A 17211-nucleotide genomic window follows, 5' to 3' on the forward strand; every position below is an offset into this window, starting at 1 on the left:
CTCACACTCATGCCTATGGGTAATTTAGAGTCACTAGTTAACCTAAACATGCATGTCTTTGAACGATGGGAGGAAACCAGAGTACCCAGAAGAAAGCCTCACAAGGATGGGAGAACATGCAAACTCGACACAAAAAAGTCCCAGGCCTGGGCAACAAACCCACGACTTTCATGTTGTAAGGCAACAGCACTAACCACTATATCACCATATTACCATCATCACCATTTATTCCTTAATTATTCACTATTCCTTTTTATTTAGTATAAATCTTCTACTTTTCCTCTCTTTTCTTGTTTTCAAAATTTTCTTCAGTTTCTAAATTTTTGTTGTTGTCATCTTTCTCACTTCATTAGTCCTTTTACCTACCAAGCTGCTGATTGATTATAGAGTGAAGAGAAGTGCTGAAACACAAGATGAAGACAAGGCTCTTTCTGTTCTTTTAACCAATGTTCAGGGATCTTTGCCATTATTAAGAGTAGATTCTTGTTGCTGTTGAACATTATTGAGTGTTTCTTTGTAAAAATGTACACTGCAATTTGTAGGTTTAACAGCCAATCTGTCATAATTTAAAATGCCTAAGATGATCAGTTTCACCAAGGAAGCCCTTCCAGAAAACTGTGATATATTATGAGTAAGCCTTTCTCAAAATGAAGCACATGGTTGGCGTTCTGCCCTTAGCTCAGTGGACACTCAGCACTCAGCACATTCACTGTAACTGAGGGCCAAAACAACAAGACCCAGATGTATGTATATATATATATATATATATATATATATATATAAACTTTGAACATTGTGCTTAGGAGTCCATGCTATTTGTACACACACGCAATTTATTACAGGTCACATTGTTTCCAAATCCCACACTGGAACTCTTTTCTACTAAATCGGGGGATAGTTCCAGTGAAATCCTGAGTTTACAGTAACATCTCTGGATTATTCTGAGAACAATAAAAACAAAAACATCTACATTATACTGATCAAAACCTTTTTTCACAATTTTGCACCCAGAAACTTATTTTAGAATTGACTCACTCACTCATCTTCAGCGCTAGTCCATTGCAGAGCCAACACACAAGGACAAACAACTACACATGCTCGCATTCACACCTATGGTCAATTTAACATTGCCAGTTAACCTAACATGCATGTCTTTGGACAGTGGGAGGAAACCCATGCAGCAACGGAGTCTTATTGTGGGGCGACAACGCTAACCACTACGCCGCCGTGCTGCCCTAGAATTGACTCTTGCTTTTGAAATCAATCTTGGATTCAGTAAAGAGAAGCTTAAATTAAACATGCGCAGACTGGCTAAAGCAGCTTGATGGAGCTAAGGGGAATGTTTCCAATGGGGTATTCCAGAAAGTGGGTTATGTGAAAACTAACTGAGTATGTTAACCCTGAGATGAGGGAAACTCTGAGTTATCGGTTCCAGAAAGAGGGGTATCTGAAACTTCAAGTCAATCAAACAGACTCTGTGAACATAACCTGCTCACTGGTAGGTTTTCTTTAAGAAACCCTGAGTTTCTACCTGTCTCCTCCCACACAAAGAAGGCTGTTGGACATGGATTGCCCATTCTTTCCGAATCCGATTGATATCGAATGCCAAGTAATTCAAAATGCTTTACGTGACGAGAGAATCTTCCTACCAAGATTAGATGTCCTGGTGTTTTCAGTGCGAACACTACAGTATCATTTATCTCAATAACATCCTCCGGCCATACATCATCAACCTCACATACATACACATAAGTTTTTTTTGCAAACAGTAGTTATCTTTACAATGTTGGTGATGCAGAGCACTGTGTACAGTGTGTAGAGCTGTGAGAAAAGTAACTTATTGCACTGAAACAGCTGCTGCCAATGATGGTGGTGTTCCCAGGACACAAACCAAAGCATTGCAGGAAATCATATATTCTATTATTTTAAATGATATACAATCTGTTGTTCTCCATGTGGCAGCAGACAGTGTTTCTTCTTTATCATCATCATCACCATCATCATCCTCCTCCTGTGATGCAGGAAAAGATACTGTTTCAGGATATTTTGAACAGCCACCTGAGGCCAGAGCTGAGTCTGGAATATTTACAATCTCCGGGTGTTAAATTGTTTCAGTCAGAGGCTGAACGAGGCAGGTGACACCTTCCACAACTGTTACATCTGATGTAAGCACTTGTGTCCTGGGGGGTGACAGGCTCAGATGAGCTTACCCCCGAGAAACCCTCGGCCACTGGTTGTTCCAGCTCCTCAGCCTCTGTCAGAGGTAGTGGTGGTTTTTTCGGGCCCCTGCCTTCTTTCTGTTTGCTAAATAGAATGGCAATGTTAATCTCTTTTTTGAAATTAGTAGATTTTAGTGGTATATTAAATGAGATGACGTTAAAACAACATTTTGTCAGGGTTTTAAATTACCACTTGAATATTTACTTTAATATCTTAAGTCAATTTAAAAAAAATGAAATTTAAATCACAGTGAGGTACAATCATAGCCCAGGAAAATATGCCTTACCTTTTTGAATGATGTTTTTATATTTTGTCTTTTTTAACTGTTTCCAAGCACACTTCTCCCCGATGGATTGTACCTAATGAAAATCAGATTTTATTCCTATTTATAAATGTTAGTTGCAATCTTGGCGACTTGGTAGCATTTTTTACTCATGCCGTTTCTCTTTCACTGATGCAGCGGTGTTAGATTTACGGTGAAACACATGCTCATACTCTCCATGGGCCTGCATTAAGACCTCCATCTCCATCGGGGTGAAATAAGTGGATTGCTCTCGGTTGCCATGGTGACTTGTGGTATCGGGGCTCCATTGATGATGGCTTTTTATAGTGGTTGTGCATGCGCGCAACTCAAGGTGAACATACTCAGAGTTGATTGAACTTGTAACAATAGGAGCTATTGTTTCCATACATGTTCCCTAGGAACTAGTGTTTCTGTTTTACAGTGTTGTAACAGGGACAGTTTGAGTGAGGCACCCCAAGTGAAAAGGCTGTCAGCTGAAGTTAAAAAGTAAACTACGGCCCAGTTGGGTATAAATAATAAATTCTGTGGTCACTGAATATAGAAAGAGGCAAAATCTAACATGGCAGTGGACGTGACCTGTTGAGTCAGCGGTGATTAGTGGACAAGCTAATGCTAAGAGACTAGCCTATGGAGCGATAAGAAGGGATTAAAACCACCGCAAACACTGTGCTTGGACTCCAGCAATGAGTTTGTGCTTTATGTGGACCTGTCACTGACATGCGAGGAAGAGGATGAAAAGAAAAAGGTGAAATTTTTCAGCTATCTCATAGGTGCAAGTGGCTGAGAACGTCTGGATACACTGATGGGCGAGATTCCCAAGGATGCATGGAAGTTAGAAGACATCATTGAAAAATTTGATGACCATTGCAACCCCAGTGTTAATGAAACTGTGGAACGTTATCGTTTCTTTACAAGAAATCAAGGTGCCAGTGAACCTATTCATAGTTATCTTTCAGGACTGAAATTTTTGGCCACAACTTGCAACTTTGAGACGTTAAGAGACTCTCTTATTCAGGGTCAGACTGTGTGGGCATAACAACACGCCCATGACCGAGAGACTGCTCCGTGAAAAAAAACATGACCCTCGACATGTGTGTGTAGCTGTGCAGGGCTGCAGAGTTGTCACAGGAAAACATCAAAGCCATCTCAGGACTGATGGTGGAGGAGGTGCATGCAATATAAGGAGCATCGCACCAAAGACAAACTAACAAGACTGTGGAATGCAAGTTTTGTTGGAGAAAGCATGATAAAAGCAGAAACAGAAATGCCCTGCATATGGTAAGACATGCAAAAATGTGGCAAAGACAACAATTCTGCAGTGAAATGTAGAGCAAGCCCAAAGTTAATTCAACCAAGGATGATATAGGACTTGGCTTCTTGTTAAGAGCGATGGTGATGGTTTTGGTAATTGTTACATCCTCCACACACTTCTGAATGTAGGCCAGGATTATACAGCCAGGCCACGATTAGACAACAGTCTTTCATTTCCTTATGGCACAATCTCAGCCTCAGTAAGTCCATCTTGTTGTCCAACATATGCATGTTGGATAGGAAGAGTGATGGGATGGCAGATCTGCCGGCGCAAGCCTTTAGCCTAGTTAGCAGCCCAGCTATTTTGCCTCCTCTCTTATGTTTTCTTGTAGATGGCCTCCGATTTCTACCGAAGCAGTGTAGTCTGCTCATCCATTCTGATGTCCTAAACAGCTATGCCAAGATGCGCTTCAAGTTTCGTATGTATGTAATTGGAGCTAAATGGTAAATGGCTAAAAGGCCCTTCTGGCCTGTCCCTCTGGCTGCTAGAGGACCTTGGCTCTTCAACAGTTGAGGGTGGTGGTGAAGGGGTAGCAGGGAAGGTTAGGCCATCACCACCTATAATGTTTCTGTTTCTATCTTTATTTTTGATCACCTCTAGCTTTGCCCATGGCTCTTTTAGCTGCCCAGTATGGCATGTAGAGGCCCTGTACTCTCCATTTTTAACAGTGCCAGGTGGTAATGGTGCAGTAACAGTCCTCCTGCTCTGTTCAGCCCTGGACACTGGCTGCCTGCTCCCTCCTGCCCTGCTCAGCCTGGACTGCAGCTACTCATCCCTAGCTGTCCATATCACTACCTCACTGTTAAATAAAACTTTTCTTACCGTGCCCTGTATTTGTGCCTGAGTCCCTTGGCTAGCCCATGGCAGGCTGGGGGCATCAAGCTCGTGTTGTCAATGTTCAAATCTTCCATTGCCAAAAGCTGTGGTGGAGTGCTATGGCCTCAAGGTCACCTTGTCCATTGTGCCAGACACCATTGGTCAGGGAAGCTATCTGACTGAAGAAGGAGGCCTTCTGGGGTATGTTATCTCAGGGGACTCTGGAGGGAATTGCAGGACACTGACGGGCCCAAAGGGATGCAGCGGATGCAGTTGCTGAGGCAAAGCAGAGGCTGTGGCAGCGGTTCAGAGAGGACATGGCGAGGGACTTTCAGTCGGCACTGTTGTGCACTAGTAGGGGTAATCTGGTGATTGGCAATTAATATCAATGATTATCAAACTGATTATTGATATCTAAAATTATTCACTATGAGTAGTAAAATTCGGGGCACCATGTCCAAATTTGCTAAATCAATATCAAGTCTCAAAAGGGCTAACAGAAGGAGTAAATCTGAGCACTTGCTGTTATAAATCCACCAATTGTCACAATTATAGCCACAATAATCAGCGATAGCAATGATAATCACAATGGCATAGCAAAAGCAACCGCAATCGCACCAGTCTATCTATCGATCTTGAGGGTGTGTGTGTGTGTGTGGGAGTAGAGAGAAGGAATGTGTGATCGTGTGGGCGTGTGTGTGTGTGAGCAGTAAAGATGGCCGGAGAGTCATGTGGGTGACGTCTGCAATGGTCACCGCGTGTGGATGTGTGTGAGGGCAAGAAAAGGAAGGAGGAAGAGATCGCAGACGACATCACCACAGTTGATTGTTACAATATCACTACACAATAGCTGAGCCAGCGAACGGAGTTCATGGGTCGGGTATTGGTCGTTTAACTAGTGATATTGCGCACCAATGAGTCAATGGTGATGTTATGACATTCATATCACCTCTAAATCATTAACTATGAAGGATATAGATATAGATAGATTATAAGAAAAGATGGCACCAGTGTGTTTCTTTGTGTTTCGACACTCACCCAATAATTTTCAGTAGAGACACCCTGTTAAACATTAGGGAGTCCTCTCTGGACACTTTTTCCTTATTCCACACAAACCCAGAGGGCTTTTTTAGAGCTTTTGTTTGGAGGAGTAGCACCTCTGTACGGGACATGGAGGAGACGCAGAAGAGGTAAGTGGGCCAGCGCGCTCGTTAAGCTCCTACAGAGCGGCCACCGCACACTTCTTCCATCCATTTACCTGGCAAACTTCCGCTCCCTGCCTAACAAAATGGACAAGCTGCTTTTCCTCAACAGATCCAACAAGGATTTTGTACGTTTTTCTGCCCTTTGCCTCACTGAAACTTAGCTCAGTGAAGACATACCTGACTACATCTGCCGGGTTTTTCTCTCCCCTGTGCGGACCTTGTCAAGGAGCTCTCAGGGAACAGAGGATAGTGGAATATGCTTTTATATTAGCAAAGGTTGATGTACATCTGTCACAGTCCTGTTTGAACACAGCAGCCCAAATCTGGAATCCTTTACCATTAATTGTAAGTTCTTTAATTCACACGGGAGTTTTCCTCCATCAGGGGTGGAGTCATCACCTCACCCAAGCCAACGTGGGTGAAGTGCTGCAAACTCCCACCAAACAATTAAATAGCATTGAAGCCAAATGCCCAGACTTGCTCTCTATTGTCATGGGGGACTTTAATAGAGTGGGAATAAATCATGAACGTATAATATATAAGCAGCACATCAGCTGTCCCACCAGAGGCAGCAACACACTGGACCACTGCTACATAGTCATTAAAGGAGCATACCACTCTGTTCCCCAGGCAGCTTTGGGTCACTCTGACCACTGTTTAGTCCATCTCATCCCCACTTACAGGCAGAAGCTAAAATCTGCAAAGCCTGTGGTGAAGACTGTGAGGAAATGGACCAATGAGGCAAAGCAGGAACTACGGGCCTGTTTTGACTCCACAGACTGGAGTGTCTTTGAAGCTTCTAATGAAAACCTGGATGACCTGACAACTGGCCTGACCAACTAAAATCCGCACTTTCAATAATAACGAGCCATGGGTCACTACCAGACTGTGTCAGCTCAGCCAGGTGAAGGAGGAGGCTTATAGGAGTGGGGACAATGTCCTGTATAGGCAGGCCAAAAACACACTGAACAAGGAGGTCAGAGTGGCTGAGAGGAGCTACTCTGAGAAGCTGAAGAACCAGTCAGTCTGGAGGGGCCTGCAAGAAATCACCAGCTACAAGAGACCCTCCCCCTGCCTCGAGGCAAACAAAGACCTGGCCAACAATCTGAACAACTTATACTGCATGTTTGAGAGGGATAACTTCACACCCCTCACCCACCCAAGCCCACTCAGGCCAGCACTACCATAACCCCTGTGACAACACTAGCCACACTCCAACCTGCCCCCCTGTCACACTCAGAGTGTGTGAAGAGGTGTTGAGCTGGCTCTTTCAAAAACTGAAAATCAGGAAAGCACCAGGCCCAGACAGTGTGACACCCTCCTGTCTTAAAGCCTGTGCTGACCAATTGGCTCCAATATTCACCAGGATCTTCAACTGCTCACTGGAGCAGTCGAGGAGAAGTCCCCTCTGTCTTCAAGCACTCCACCATCCTCTATCACAGGACCAAATTACTACAAACCAGTGGCTCGAATGTCTGTGGTCATGAAATCCTTTGAAAGACTAGTGTTGAGCCATTTGAGGACTGTAATAGGACCCCTGCTGGACCCCCTGCAGTTTGCCTACCAGTCAAACAGCGCAGGGATCCTGTTTGTGGATTTCATCTCAGTGTTCAACACCATCATCCCTGAAATCCTCTCCTCCAAACTCTCCCATCTCAATGTGTCTCCATCCATATGTCAGTGGATTACCAGCTTTCTGACAGACAGGAGACAGCAGGTGAGGCTAAGAGATGCCACCTCAACATCCCGGACTGTTAGCACTGGCGCCCCCCAGGGGTGTGTCCTCTCCCCACTGCTCTTCTCCTTCTACACCAATGATTGTACCTCCAAGTACCCAGCTGTAAAATTCCTGAAGTTTGCAGAAGGACATAACAGTCATCGGCCTGATCCAGGATGAAGACAAGTCTGCATACTGGCAGGAGGTTGAGCGGTTGAGAAGTTGGTGCAGCCAGAACAACCTGGAGCTGAACATCCTCAAAACTGTGGAAATGACAGTGGACGTCAGGAGACAGCCCTTGCCACCACTCCCCCCCACCATCAACAACAGCCTTGTATCAGCCTTCGAGTCAATCTTTCAGGACATGAAGTGATCCACTGCATCCTGAAAAAGGCTCAGCAGAGGATGTCCTGCGACAGCTGAAGAGATGTGGCCTCTTCAACAGTTCTACATTGCTGTCATTGAGTCTGTCCTGTGCACCTCCATCACCATATGGTTCGGGGTTAGCCACACAGCAGGATAGAAACAGAATGCAGAGCACAGTTAGAACTGCTGAAAAACATCACTGGAGCCCCATGCCAACTTCCCCAGGAACTGAGGACATAGCCTGCTGGGTGGGTTCTGTCTGGGCACGCAGGTTCCCCGATGCTGATTTTCTTGTCGAAATCATGGTGTCAATAGCGCTGAGAGACCAGTTGATCAATTGCATGTTGAAGTTTGGAGTTTGGAGGGTTCACAGCTGAGTTGAGGTAGGGCTCGTCAGAATTGAGACAGAGACAGAGACAGAAAAGAAAGAGAGGGTAGAGAGAGGAGGAGGAGTGTGACTGCTCTCACCAAGGTCCAAGCTCCTTAATAAGTCCTTTATAAGTCCTGTTCTCCCCTGGACCCAGATCAGGACATAAAACTGTAGTTTAGCATTTTTCTCAAAACTCTCTCCATTGGCTTTGTATGATAACAGAATAACTTGGAGAAGCGACTGAAGGTGTGCGCCTTTATCCCCATATGAAGGATTCATCACCCATCTCTCTCTAATCCTTCACACTTTGTCACTTCATCAGTGGATCCATTGCCAAACAAAGCATGTATAAGGATTCCTTTATAGGTGTCCATTTGTTCACTCGGTGAGAGGAAGCTAGGTATAACTGAACCGAAGGATTTAGAGTTGTCATGTAAATATGTTTTTCTTGGGTGAGAAATAAAAGCTTCCGTGCCATCTAAGGACGAAAGGGTGGTGGTGTAAATGAGGCTGAATATGGCAGGCTTTTCTTTCTGTGAAAATGTTCCAGCAGCCCACACCCCATCCCTTGCTGCAGCCCACACACTGAAAATGTCTGTCACTTCAAGTTAATAGATTTCATTATTTCCATTATTTCATTCAAGCTTTGTCAAGGTACTTGTGAACGTACTTTCCACAATAAACAAACATGTTTTTAAAAAACAAAACAAAACAGAATCTGCAGGTAATAACTCCCTGAAGTTGCAGCTTCATGAAGCTTGGAGAGTTTCTGCTCAGAGTTTCTACTTTTTTCGGCTGGTGTCTTGTTACTTCAGCAAGCAACTTTTCTCTGAATCAACCATGTAAAATGTTTTCAGCAGCAAACAGCAGTTGGAGAGCAGCTGATCCCCTGCAAGGAAAATATGCTGGGTGAAGGATCATTGACCTTCCTGCCGTTGGAGAACAACATAAGTTTAGTTTTAGGCACATTTAAGACTGAGCTCTGAGGAACACCAAAAGAGACATTTAAAATACTGAAAGAACAGCCATCATAGTAAAAGTGGAAAGGTCAACAAAGAGAGCTGTGCAAAAGTTTTTATGATCCAGTGACTCTAATATGTCATTTATGACTTTCAGGGAAGCTGTAATGGTGCTGTGTTGTTTCCTGAATCCAGACTCATATGGAGAGAGAATGTTATTTGTATTTAGGAAGTCTTTTAACTGTTCATTCACAAGTCTTTCAAGGACCTTGGACAAAATGCACAACTTGGAAATAGGTCTATAGTTATAAAAAGAGGCAGATCCCACCTCTTTTAACAGAGGGACGACGCAAGCGGTATTCCAGATTTTATTTGTTGAAATTTTATTTGTTGTAAGAGTGAGGTTAAAAATATGTTGAAGGGGTTTAGCAATAAAATCAGCTGCTAGTTTTAAAAAATATTGTTCCAATTTATCTGGGCCGGCAGATTTTGTGGAGTCAAGTGATACCAGAGCTCTTTGGACTTCTTTGAGCGAGAACAAGGGAAGAAGGCAACAAGGAGGAAGCAAGTACCTGACCCAAATAGGTATGATGCAAGCAGGCATACAGGAGCAGCAGGCCTCAGTTGGATGGATAGGGCCCAGGATGCTTGCTGACCTAGAACCAATTTTATGTGACATCATCTGGACATTGGAACAACGCTGTCGCCCAACATTTGATTATAATTGGATTATGATATGGATTTGAAAATTGGGTTTACGTTAAAAACCTAATGTTGGCTTGACGTCTGATCATAGTAAGGTAACACTGACTAAATGCTGGATGATGGTTGTTCCCAGCACTACATAATTAGTTATCTAACGTTGTCTGGCGTTGCAGCCCATATCCAACCAAGGACCAACGTTAATATAACGTTCCTGTGTCAGCTGGGAATGCTCCGACAATCCATCAAGCAAAACGGCTTCGTGGCTTACCAAAGTTGCACAAAAACATTTTGACAGATTTTTGAGCGCAGTGTGCCACATAAAATTGGTTTGAGGTCAGCAAGCACAAGAAGAATACATACATAAGGCGCACTGTTGAATTTTGAGAAAATTTAAGGATTTTAAGTGTGACTTATAGTGCGAAGAAAACGGTATTTTAATTTAACCGTTTCCTTTTACAACTTTACAATTACAATCGAGTTGATGAAAATGTCTTTTTCATCTAGACTGCCTAATCCATCGTGTCTGAACAGAAGTAAGCATCATGTGATCTCGTGATAGATGTTGTCTGTTCTAGCCTCGGTGTTTTACTGCCGTTACTGAATAAATTTACATGTCATACTTATCAGCATTGTAGATCTCAAGTGAGCCCCCTCACCCCCTCTGTCCGGCCTGTGTTAGGGGCGGCCCTGCCGGTGGAGCTTGCTGCTCCACATGAATCCGGATTGGATCTTTTTTAGAGGGTGAATCAGGGCAGTTGTTGGTCCCTCCCCCTCCGCCCGCCTGCTATTCCTGGCAGCGCCTTCCTGGTCTGTAGGTTCCCACTTGAGCACTCAGAGAATCGGCAGCAGGCGGCTTTCCAGTCCTTCAGTCCGCGCCAGACCAGGCAGAGACCGGTGTCTTCTTACGGCTTCGGCCGCCGCACCTTCCTGTGGGACCGCAGCTTTTCTCCCTTTCTCTCTGTTCGCCTGCGTCAAAACATGAACTCATGGATGCTGGTAAGAACTGACAGAAACAATCTCAAAGTGAAAATTCAGCCTGATAGGTTTATTAAGCTGGATGAGAGTTTTTTTTTTTCAACAGGTTGCAGAGCAGTTTGTACAGCAGAGTCTGCAGCGTTGTTGATGTGTGCAGACATGACACAGCCCAACAATTAGAAGGTTTTAGTGTCTGTAAAATCTGATTCTAGAGAACAGACCAAACTGTACTATACACATCATCTTCATCAAAGAAATGCTCTTATTTTTCTCTTGTTATTGTCTATTTTGGCAAAGGTGGATGAGATCAGGGACTGTGTATAAGTATGTGTGTGTATGCCGGCAGAGAAAGAGAGGAATCCCCATCCCTTGCTGCAGCGGGGATCACCAGGCTGCTCCGTATTTTCTGCATGCATTCTTTAGCAGCTTTTATGACGTCTCTCTCAGTGGCCTTGTATGTGAATGCAGTGATAGTCACTTCACAGAAAAAATCCAAGTTTAGTGTCAGGGAGCCTTGGGGGTAGACTGCAGGGATTTATTCCCCCAGAAAGCTTTTGCAGATGGTCCAACTATGAGAGGAAAAAAGCGTCAACTCAACTCCTCTTCCTTTAACAATCCTCTCCAACCCAAATAATCCAAAATAAATTTTTGGATTATTTGGGCTCGCCTTCCTGTTTCTTGTTGACCGACTCACTTGTGTCAGTCGTTGTGTGTCCGACTATGCATGCTTTCGTATTTCTGTAAACAACACCAACCAGCATGGATTTCCATGAGAAAATATGCCAGATCTTATTGGCATTGCCTGTCAAAAAACATGTTTGCAGTGGAAGTAATTAGTAACCTTTTTCAAATTTTCTCAAGTTCAGGAAAACACAAATTCTTCACCTAATTTTACATATTTATCAAAATATTTTACTATTTGATTTCATTATTCAAGTCATGACTGGAGGTCTTTGCTTTCTGCTCCCTGATTGTGAAATTAACCAGTAAAATGTACATTTTGGTTCAGCTGAACTACAACAACAGCAGTAAGTAGTCAAATGAGACTGCACTTCAATTTGTTCGCATAAAGGGAAAAATGTTAACCAACAAACAAGAGACAACAACAACAATCAAGAACATTCATGACACATATATGGATAGTGGATAGTAGATTTCTACATTGATATCATAGAAATACCAGAATGTATGTGCAATACAAATTTCATCATTCAGGCTCCATAATATAAAACAGTGTGCTGCTGCTGATGGCTTTTAATATAGTCTTGTTGTCAGGCAACCATGAGGCTGAAAAAATGGACTCCTGTGAGTTCAGTTAAAAAGCCAGATTTTGGTCTGCTTTCATTTTGAGAAATAAGTTTCTGTCTCTGTTTCTCCCTGTGTCTTATTTCCTGCAGAGTAGAAGGAATTCAAGTGGACAGAATGCACCAGAAACCTTGAAGATAAACTGAAGTTCTTGGATGATTTCATTTGATTGTCAAGTGTACATCTGGTGCCATGACCTGTCTCATAAGAATGTTGTTATTAAGGTTTACATTGCTTCTTCTCCACCTGAGTGTCTGCTGGTGCCAGCATGACTGTACCGGTGTGGATTGTCCTGTGCTGGACAGCTGTATCGAAGAAGTGCTGGAGAGTGGTGCCTGCTGTGCTTCATGCTTACAAAAAGGATGCACATGTGAGGGTTACCAGTACTATGATTGCATCAATGCTGGATTCAAGAATGGCAAAGTGTCTGAAGGAGATTCTTATTTTGTTGACTATGGCAGCACAGAATGCTCTTGCCCTTTTGGAGGAGGCAGGATAAGCTGCAACTTCATCAGCTGTCCAGACATACCACCAAACTGCATTGAGGTGTCAGAGCCTGTAGATAGTTGCATGCAGTGTGAACGCATTGGGTGTGTCCACGGCAGACAAAAGTATGAGGCTGGACACTCCTTCCACATTGACCCCTGCCAGGTCTGCCACTGCCCCCATGAAGGAGGGAAGCTAATGTGCTACCCTGTACCTGACTGTGACCTGAAGAAAGACCATAAACCCATGTTAGCTGCTGCGACAAAGGAGGTCACAGCCAGGAGGAGAAGTGGTTACTCCAACAGGTTTGACCAACAAAGATTTACAGATCATTTCTCATCACCCTACCATCCTCTTCCAAATGGGAAGCTTCATCTTTTTAAACAGATTAAGGAGCCAGAAGACTATGATTATGGTCCTACAAACCTTCCGGAGACCTACCCTCAATATCTTGTCTTCCCCACCCTGTCCTTCTCCTCTAAAAAGGTCTCATCTATGTCTGGAGGATCAGATCAGAATCAGGGCAGAAACTCTGCAATTCAGAATTTGGATAGACAAGCCAAGCTGGAGCTGAGAGAGCAATATGGAGTTCATGAACATTCTCCTGACAAAGAGAAAGTGTCAGAAAATCCTCTGAGTAATGAGCAGAGCACCGTCAGGTTACAGATGCATGAGGACACTACTACCTCTTGGCAGCTCACGCAGGGTCCGACAAGTGTGCAAAGCGTCTCTGTCAATGATCTGAGTCTACGGACAGATTCTGAGAATCCACTGGATGCACACAGGAGTTACATCCAAGAAGAGGAGAAACACCCAGACCATATGACTGGAGAGGGTGTCACGCAATATCAAAGGGGCTCTGAGGTGAAGACGCATCACCAAAGTACATCAGATAATATTCTACACAGAGGTTCACACAATCAGATTAGCCAACCAGTCAGAGGTGCAGAGAGTCAAACTAATAAGCACAGGCAATCAGAGACAGTGAATTTTCAGTTGTACACCGTGACAAGTCCAGAGAACACAATCCATCCCCAGGCAAGTGGTCAGAAAGTGTTACAGGGATCAGTCACACCAGACAGTGATGCAGGGCTGAGTGCAAAAGAGATGGAAAAAATGGTAACTCCTCAGACTGTCACTGAGCCTGAAGAAGAGGATGTGTCCTTTACAATGCAGTCGGCACAACAGGAGAGAAGCCATGAGGACACCAAAAGCACTGAGTCCAGGCTCAGCACCAGCCCCACCACCAGGTCCAACTTCCAGATAAGCCCCAGTGTCAATGTGGATTTTATCACAACCACCGCCGCCCAGCCTCCAGTAAGGTCCACACTGGATGAGACAGAGCTGAGCAGCAAGCCCGCCCAAAAGCTGTTCAACCCTCACAACAAAGACAGAGAGGAGGTGAAAGCAGAAGGTACGGAGAAAGAGGAGATAGACCAGACTTTTTCATTCACCAGACCAGATGAAAGTAAGTCAAAATACTCAAGCCCTTTTTCACACACACTTAATCAGTTTATTATTTCCTTTTATTCTTCAAACAAGACAGAGATTTCCATTTCAAATTATGTATAGTCAATTTGTGAAAAGTTGAGTTTAGAGTTGAGAAAAGGTTTTCTACTTTATAATCAACATTTCCATACTTGTTTCTGGAGCTGTATGATTTGCAAATATATAATAAATACATTCTAAGTTCTAAGTTCAACTCTGAAGTGTCTCTGATGATCACTCAGAAAAATGTCTATTTCATACCAATAAATGTTGGAATGTTGTAGCAAAGGCAGCAATAGGCTGTGTAATTTTTTGTGCTGCCAATTTAGTTTTTTATCAGTTGTCTTTCTTACTTCACTACATGGCAATACCACACAGCACAGCACACAATCAGAGTTGCAATTCAATATTAGGGTTGAGCTGGATACACGGTTGAAACGAGTATCCGATATGGATATAGCAATTTTAACGAGTATGAGTATCAAACAAATAATAGGAGTCAATATCCGTGCTCTGGCTGAAGGAAAATCCTCCTCAGGGCGTCCTGTTATAGAGACAAAGCGCAACGTGTCATACTCCAAAAGCCTACTGGAGGGAAAACCAATCGGCGGCACAGTTTAAAAGACACTGTCCAGTAGTTCGCTTAGAACATTATTTCAACACGCTAGGTGATTGGAGAAAAAACGATACAATGAAAAACTCACATCTATGGGTCTTTCCCGCTGAATGGCCGGAGGTGACATTGATACAACTACCTGATCAAGTCCCCCGGTAAGATTATCATTTAACCTGATAGCGATAAAAAGTAGGGCTACATCCACACTACCACATCATCATTTTACAATAGCTTTTTATAACCCAAACATTTCAAATCTATGGAGTAAAAGCCTGATTCGTAACAGATGACGAGCGTTTCTCATTCTCACTTTTTCGTCACCGGGTGAGGTTCACTGGTCAGCCCGCTCTTCTTACAAACTAAGCTGTAAATAAAAATAAACATAAATATAAAGATACACCTTTTGTATAAACCACACCCAGGAGTGTGGGTTAAGTACCGCCCCTTACGAGTACGAATGCAGATACAGATGATGTAGATCACGATTGTGGCCGTGGGCCAAATCTGGCCCTTGGTGTAATTATATTTGGCCTGAGAGATCATACCAAATATGGCGGGCCAGCTCTAATACATATTGGATCGCATACACAGCTAATACTACAAATCCCACAATGCTTTGCGTTGCCGCGTCATCCGAGACCGCTAAGTACCCCCTCCTTTTCTGTTTGACAATTACTAGCATCCATTCTAACAAGAACCTCGGACAAACTTATCTCACCCGCTGTGTTGCCTAATGCACAGTTTGCTGAAAAACTCAGCGTCGAGTTTACCCGACGTTTTACCGACTTTGAAGCCCAGAGACGCAGATTTGGACAGCTCAGTTATCCGTTTGCGGTTGACGTGGAAAGTGCACCAGCTAACCTCCAAATGGAGCTGACTGAAATCCAGTGTAGTGACACGCTCAAGTCAAAGTATGAGTCTGTGGGTGCTGCACAATTTCTATCTTTCCTCCCTGACACACTGCCCCAACTCCGTGCCCAAGCTACTCAAGTGCTCTCTATGTGAGCAACTGTTCTCTTTGATTAAGACAAACAAAACACTAGGGAGTCGTATCACTGATGAACAACTTAACTCAGTCCTGAGGATTTCTTTAGCTCAGAGCCTAACCTTTCAGAGATGTCTTATGATGTGCATCAGAGTAAATCAGTGCAAACTGAGCTTGAATGAATGTTGTCTTGATGCACCTTTTCTACTCCAAGGCAGGGACTGTTAATAGTTGAGAGATTGCATTTTCATTGAAGGGAATTATTATTATTTTTGGTTGTTTTGTTGTTGGCCTGTTAAACAAGATTTACATTAAGTAGGATCTTGAAAGGTAACAAGTGGAGAGAGACATAATAAGAAACAAATACAACTGATGTGTGTTTTATTTCAAATTTTATTTCTCATGTGTTAATAATATTAAGCTTTGGTTATTCTAGATTAGGCTGACCTCTTTTACCCGGACATGTCCACCTTTTACTTCCCGTCCGGGGCGTCCGGGGTTTTTTATTAATTAATGGTAATGTCTGGTTTCCTTCTGTGTGTATATGTGTGTGCCCCCCTCCCCCGGTTGTCATTGTTTGGGTTAGCGTGTGTGACATAATCCCCGAGAGGCTGCCTATGGGAGGCTGAGTGCATGTGTCTGTCCAATAAAGGTGCCGGGGACCAACAGCTCATATGAACACAGTGAAACATAAAAAGGCAGTGCGAGGTGAGAGTAGTTCAGCAAAGTTGATTGAGTTCTTTGTGAAACCCTTTGTGAGCAACTGAAACTGTTGGGAAAAAACAGCTTTACGGCAAAATATGGATGGGTAGACAAGGAGGATGAAGATTACTAAAGATTTTGTTTTCTGTTTTTTGTTTTTTTTTTTAACAATTGAGGCACAATAAAGAATTTTCAGTAACCTCTGAGAAGCCTATCTAAATTTCTGTCTTTGAGAGATATTATAATATAACAAAATATTCTATCCATACATAACATAAACACATAAACTTATGAATATGGTCACCCTATTCCAGATTCAATGTTTATGCAAAAATAAAGTTTCTATATGAAAAGGTTCAACATTACATGTCTGGAGAGAAGGGAAAAGATGCACAGTTGCTGTCCATTTTTAAATAAATATTGAGTTTGGCCTGCGACTTCGTCCCAGTGTTTAATTTTGGCACACAGTGAATTTGAGTTTGACACTCCTGATGTAGATGGTTGAACGGATACGGATAGTGGTGTACTTGCTCATCCCTATTAAATTTGTGGTGAGGTCTGAGGTTCCTGCACATTTGTGACAGTTGTGTCTTTCAATACCACGACTGTTGTGTGGATTGTTGAGAAATATTTTTTTGCAGCTGTATGAATAGTTTTCCAACACTGTCAAATTTGGGTTG

General features: G+C 43.2%; 1 protein-coding gene across 1 annotated transcript in view; it reads left to right on the forward strand.

Annotated features, from left to right (window-relative positions):
- The first annotated feature begins 10828 nt into the window (after positions 1 to 10828).
- Positions 10829 to 17211, forward strand: part of fbln2 (fibulin 2) — a 90578-nt gene continuing 84195 nt past the window's right edge. Inside the window, exons 1-2 of the mRNA XM_029503037.1 lie at positions 10829 to 10970; positions 12347 to 14208. Of these exons, the coding sequence (XP_029358897.1) occupies positions 12447 to 14208 (1762 nt within the window). The 5' untranslated portion in view covers positions 10829 to 10970; positions 12347 to 12446. The remainder of the gene's footprint in view (positions 10971 to 12346; positions 14209 to 17211) is intronic.

The sequence above is a fragment of the Echeneis naucrates genome, chromosome 5 (genome assembly GCF_900963305.1).
Source record: "Echeneis naucrates chromosome 5, fEcheNa1.1, whole genome shotgun sequence".
Classification (NCBI taxonomy): Eukaryota; Metazoa; Chordata; class Actinopteri; order Carangiformes; family Echeneidae; genus Echeneis; species Echeneis naucrates.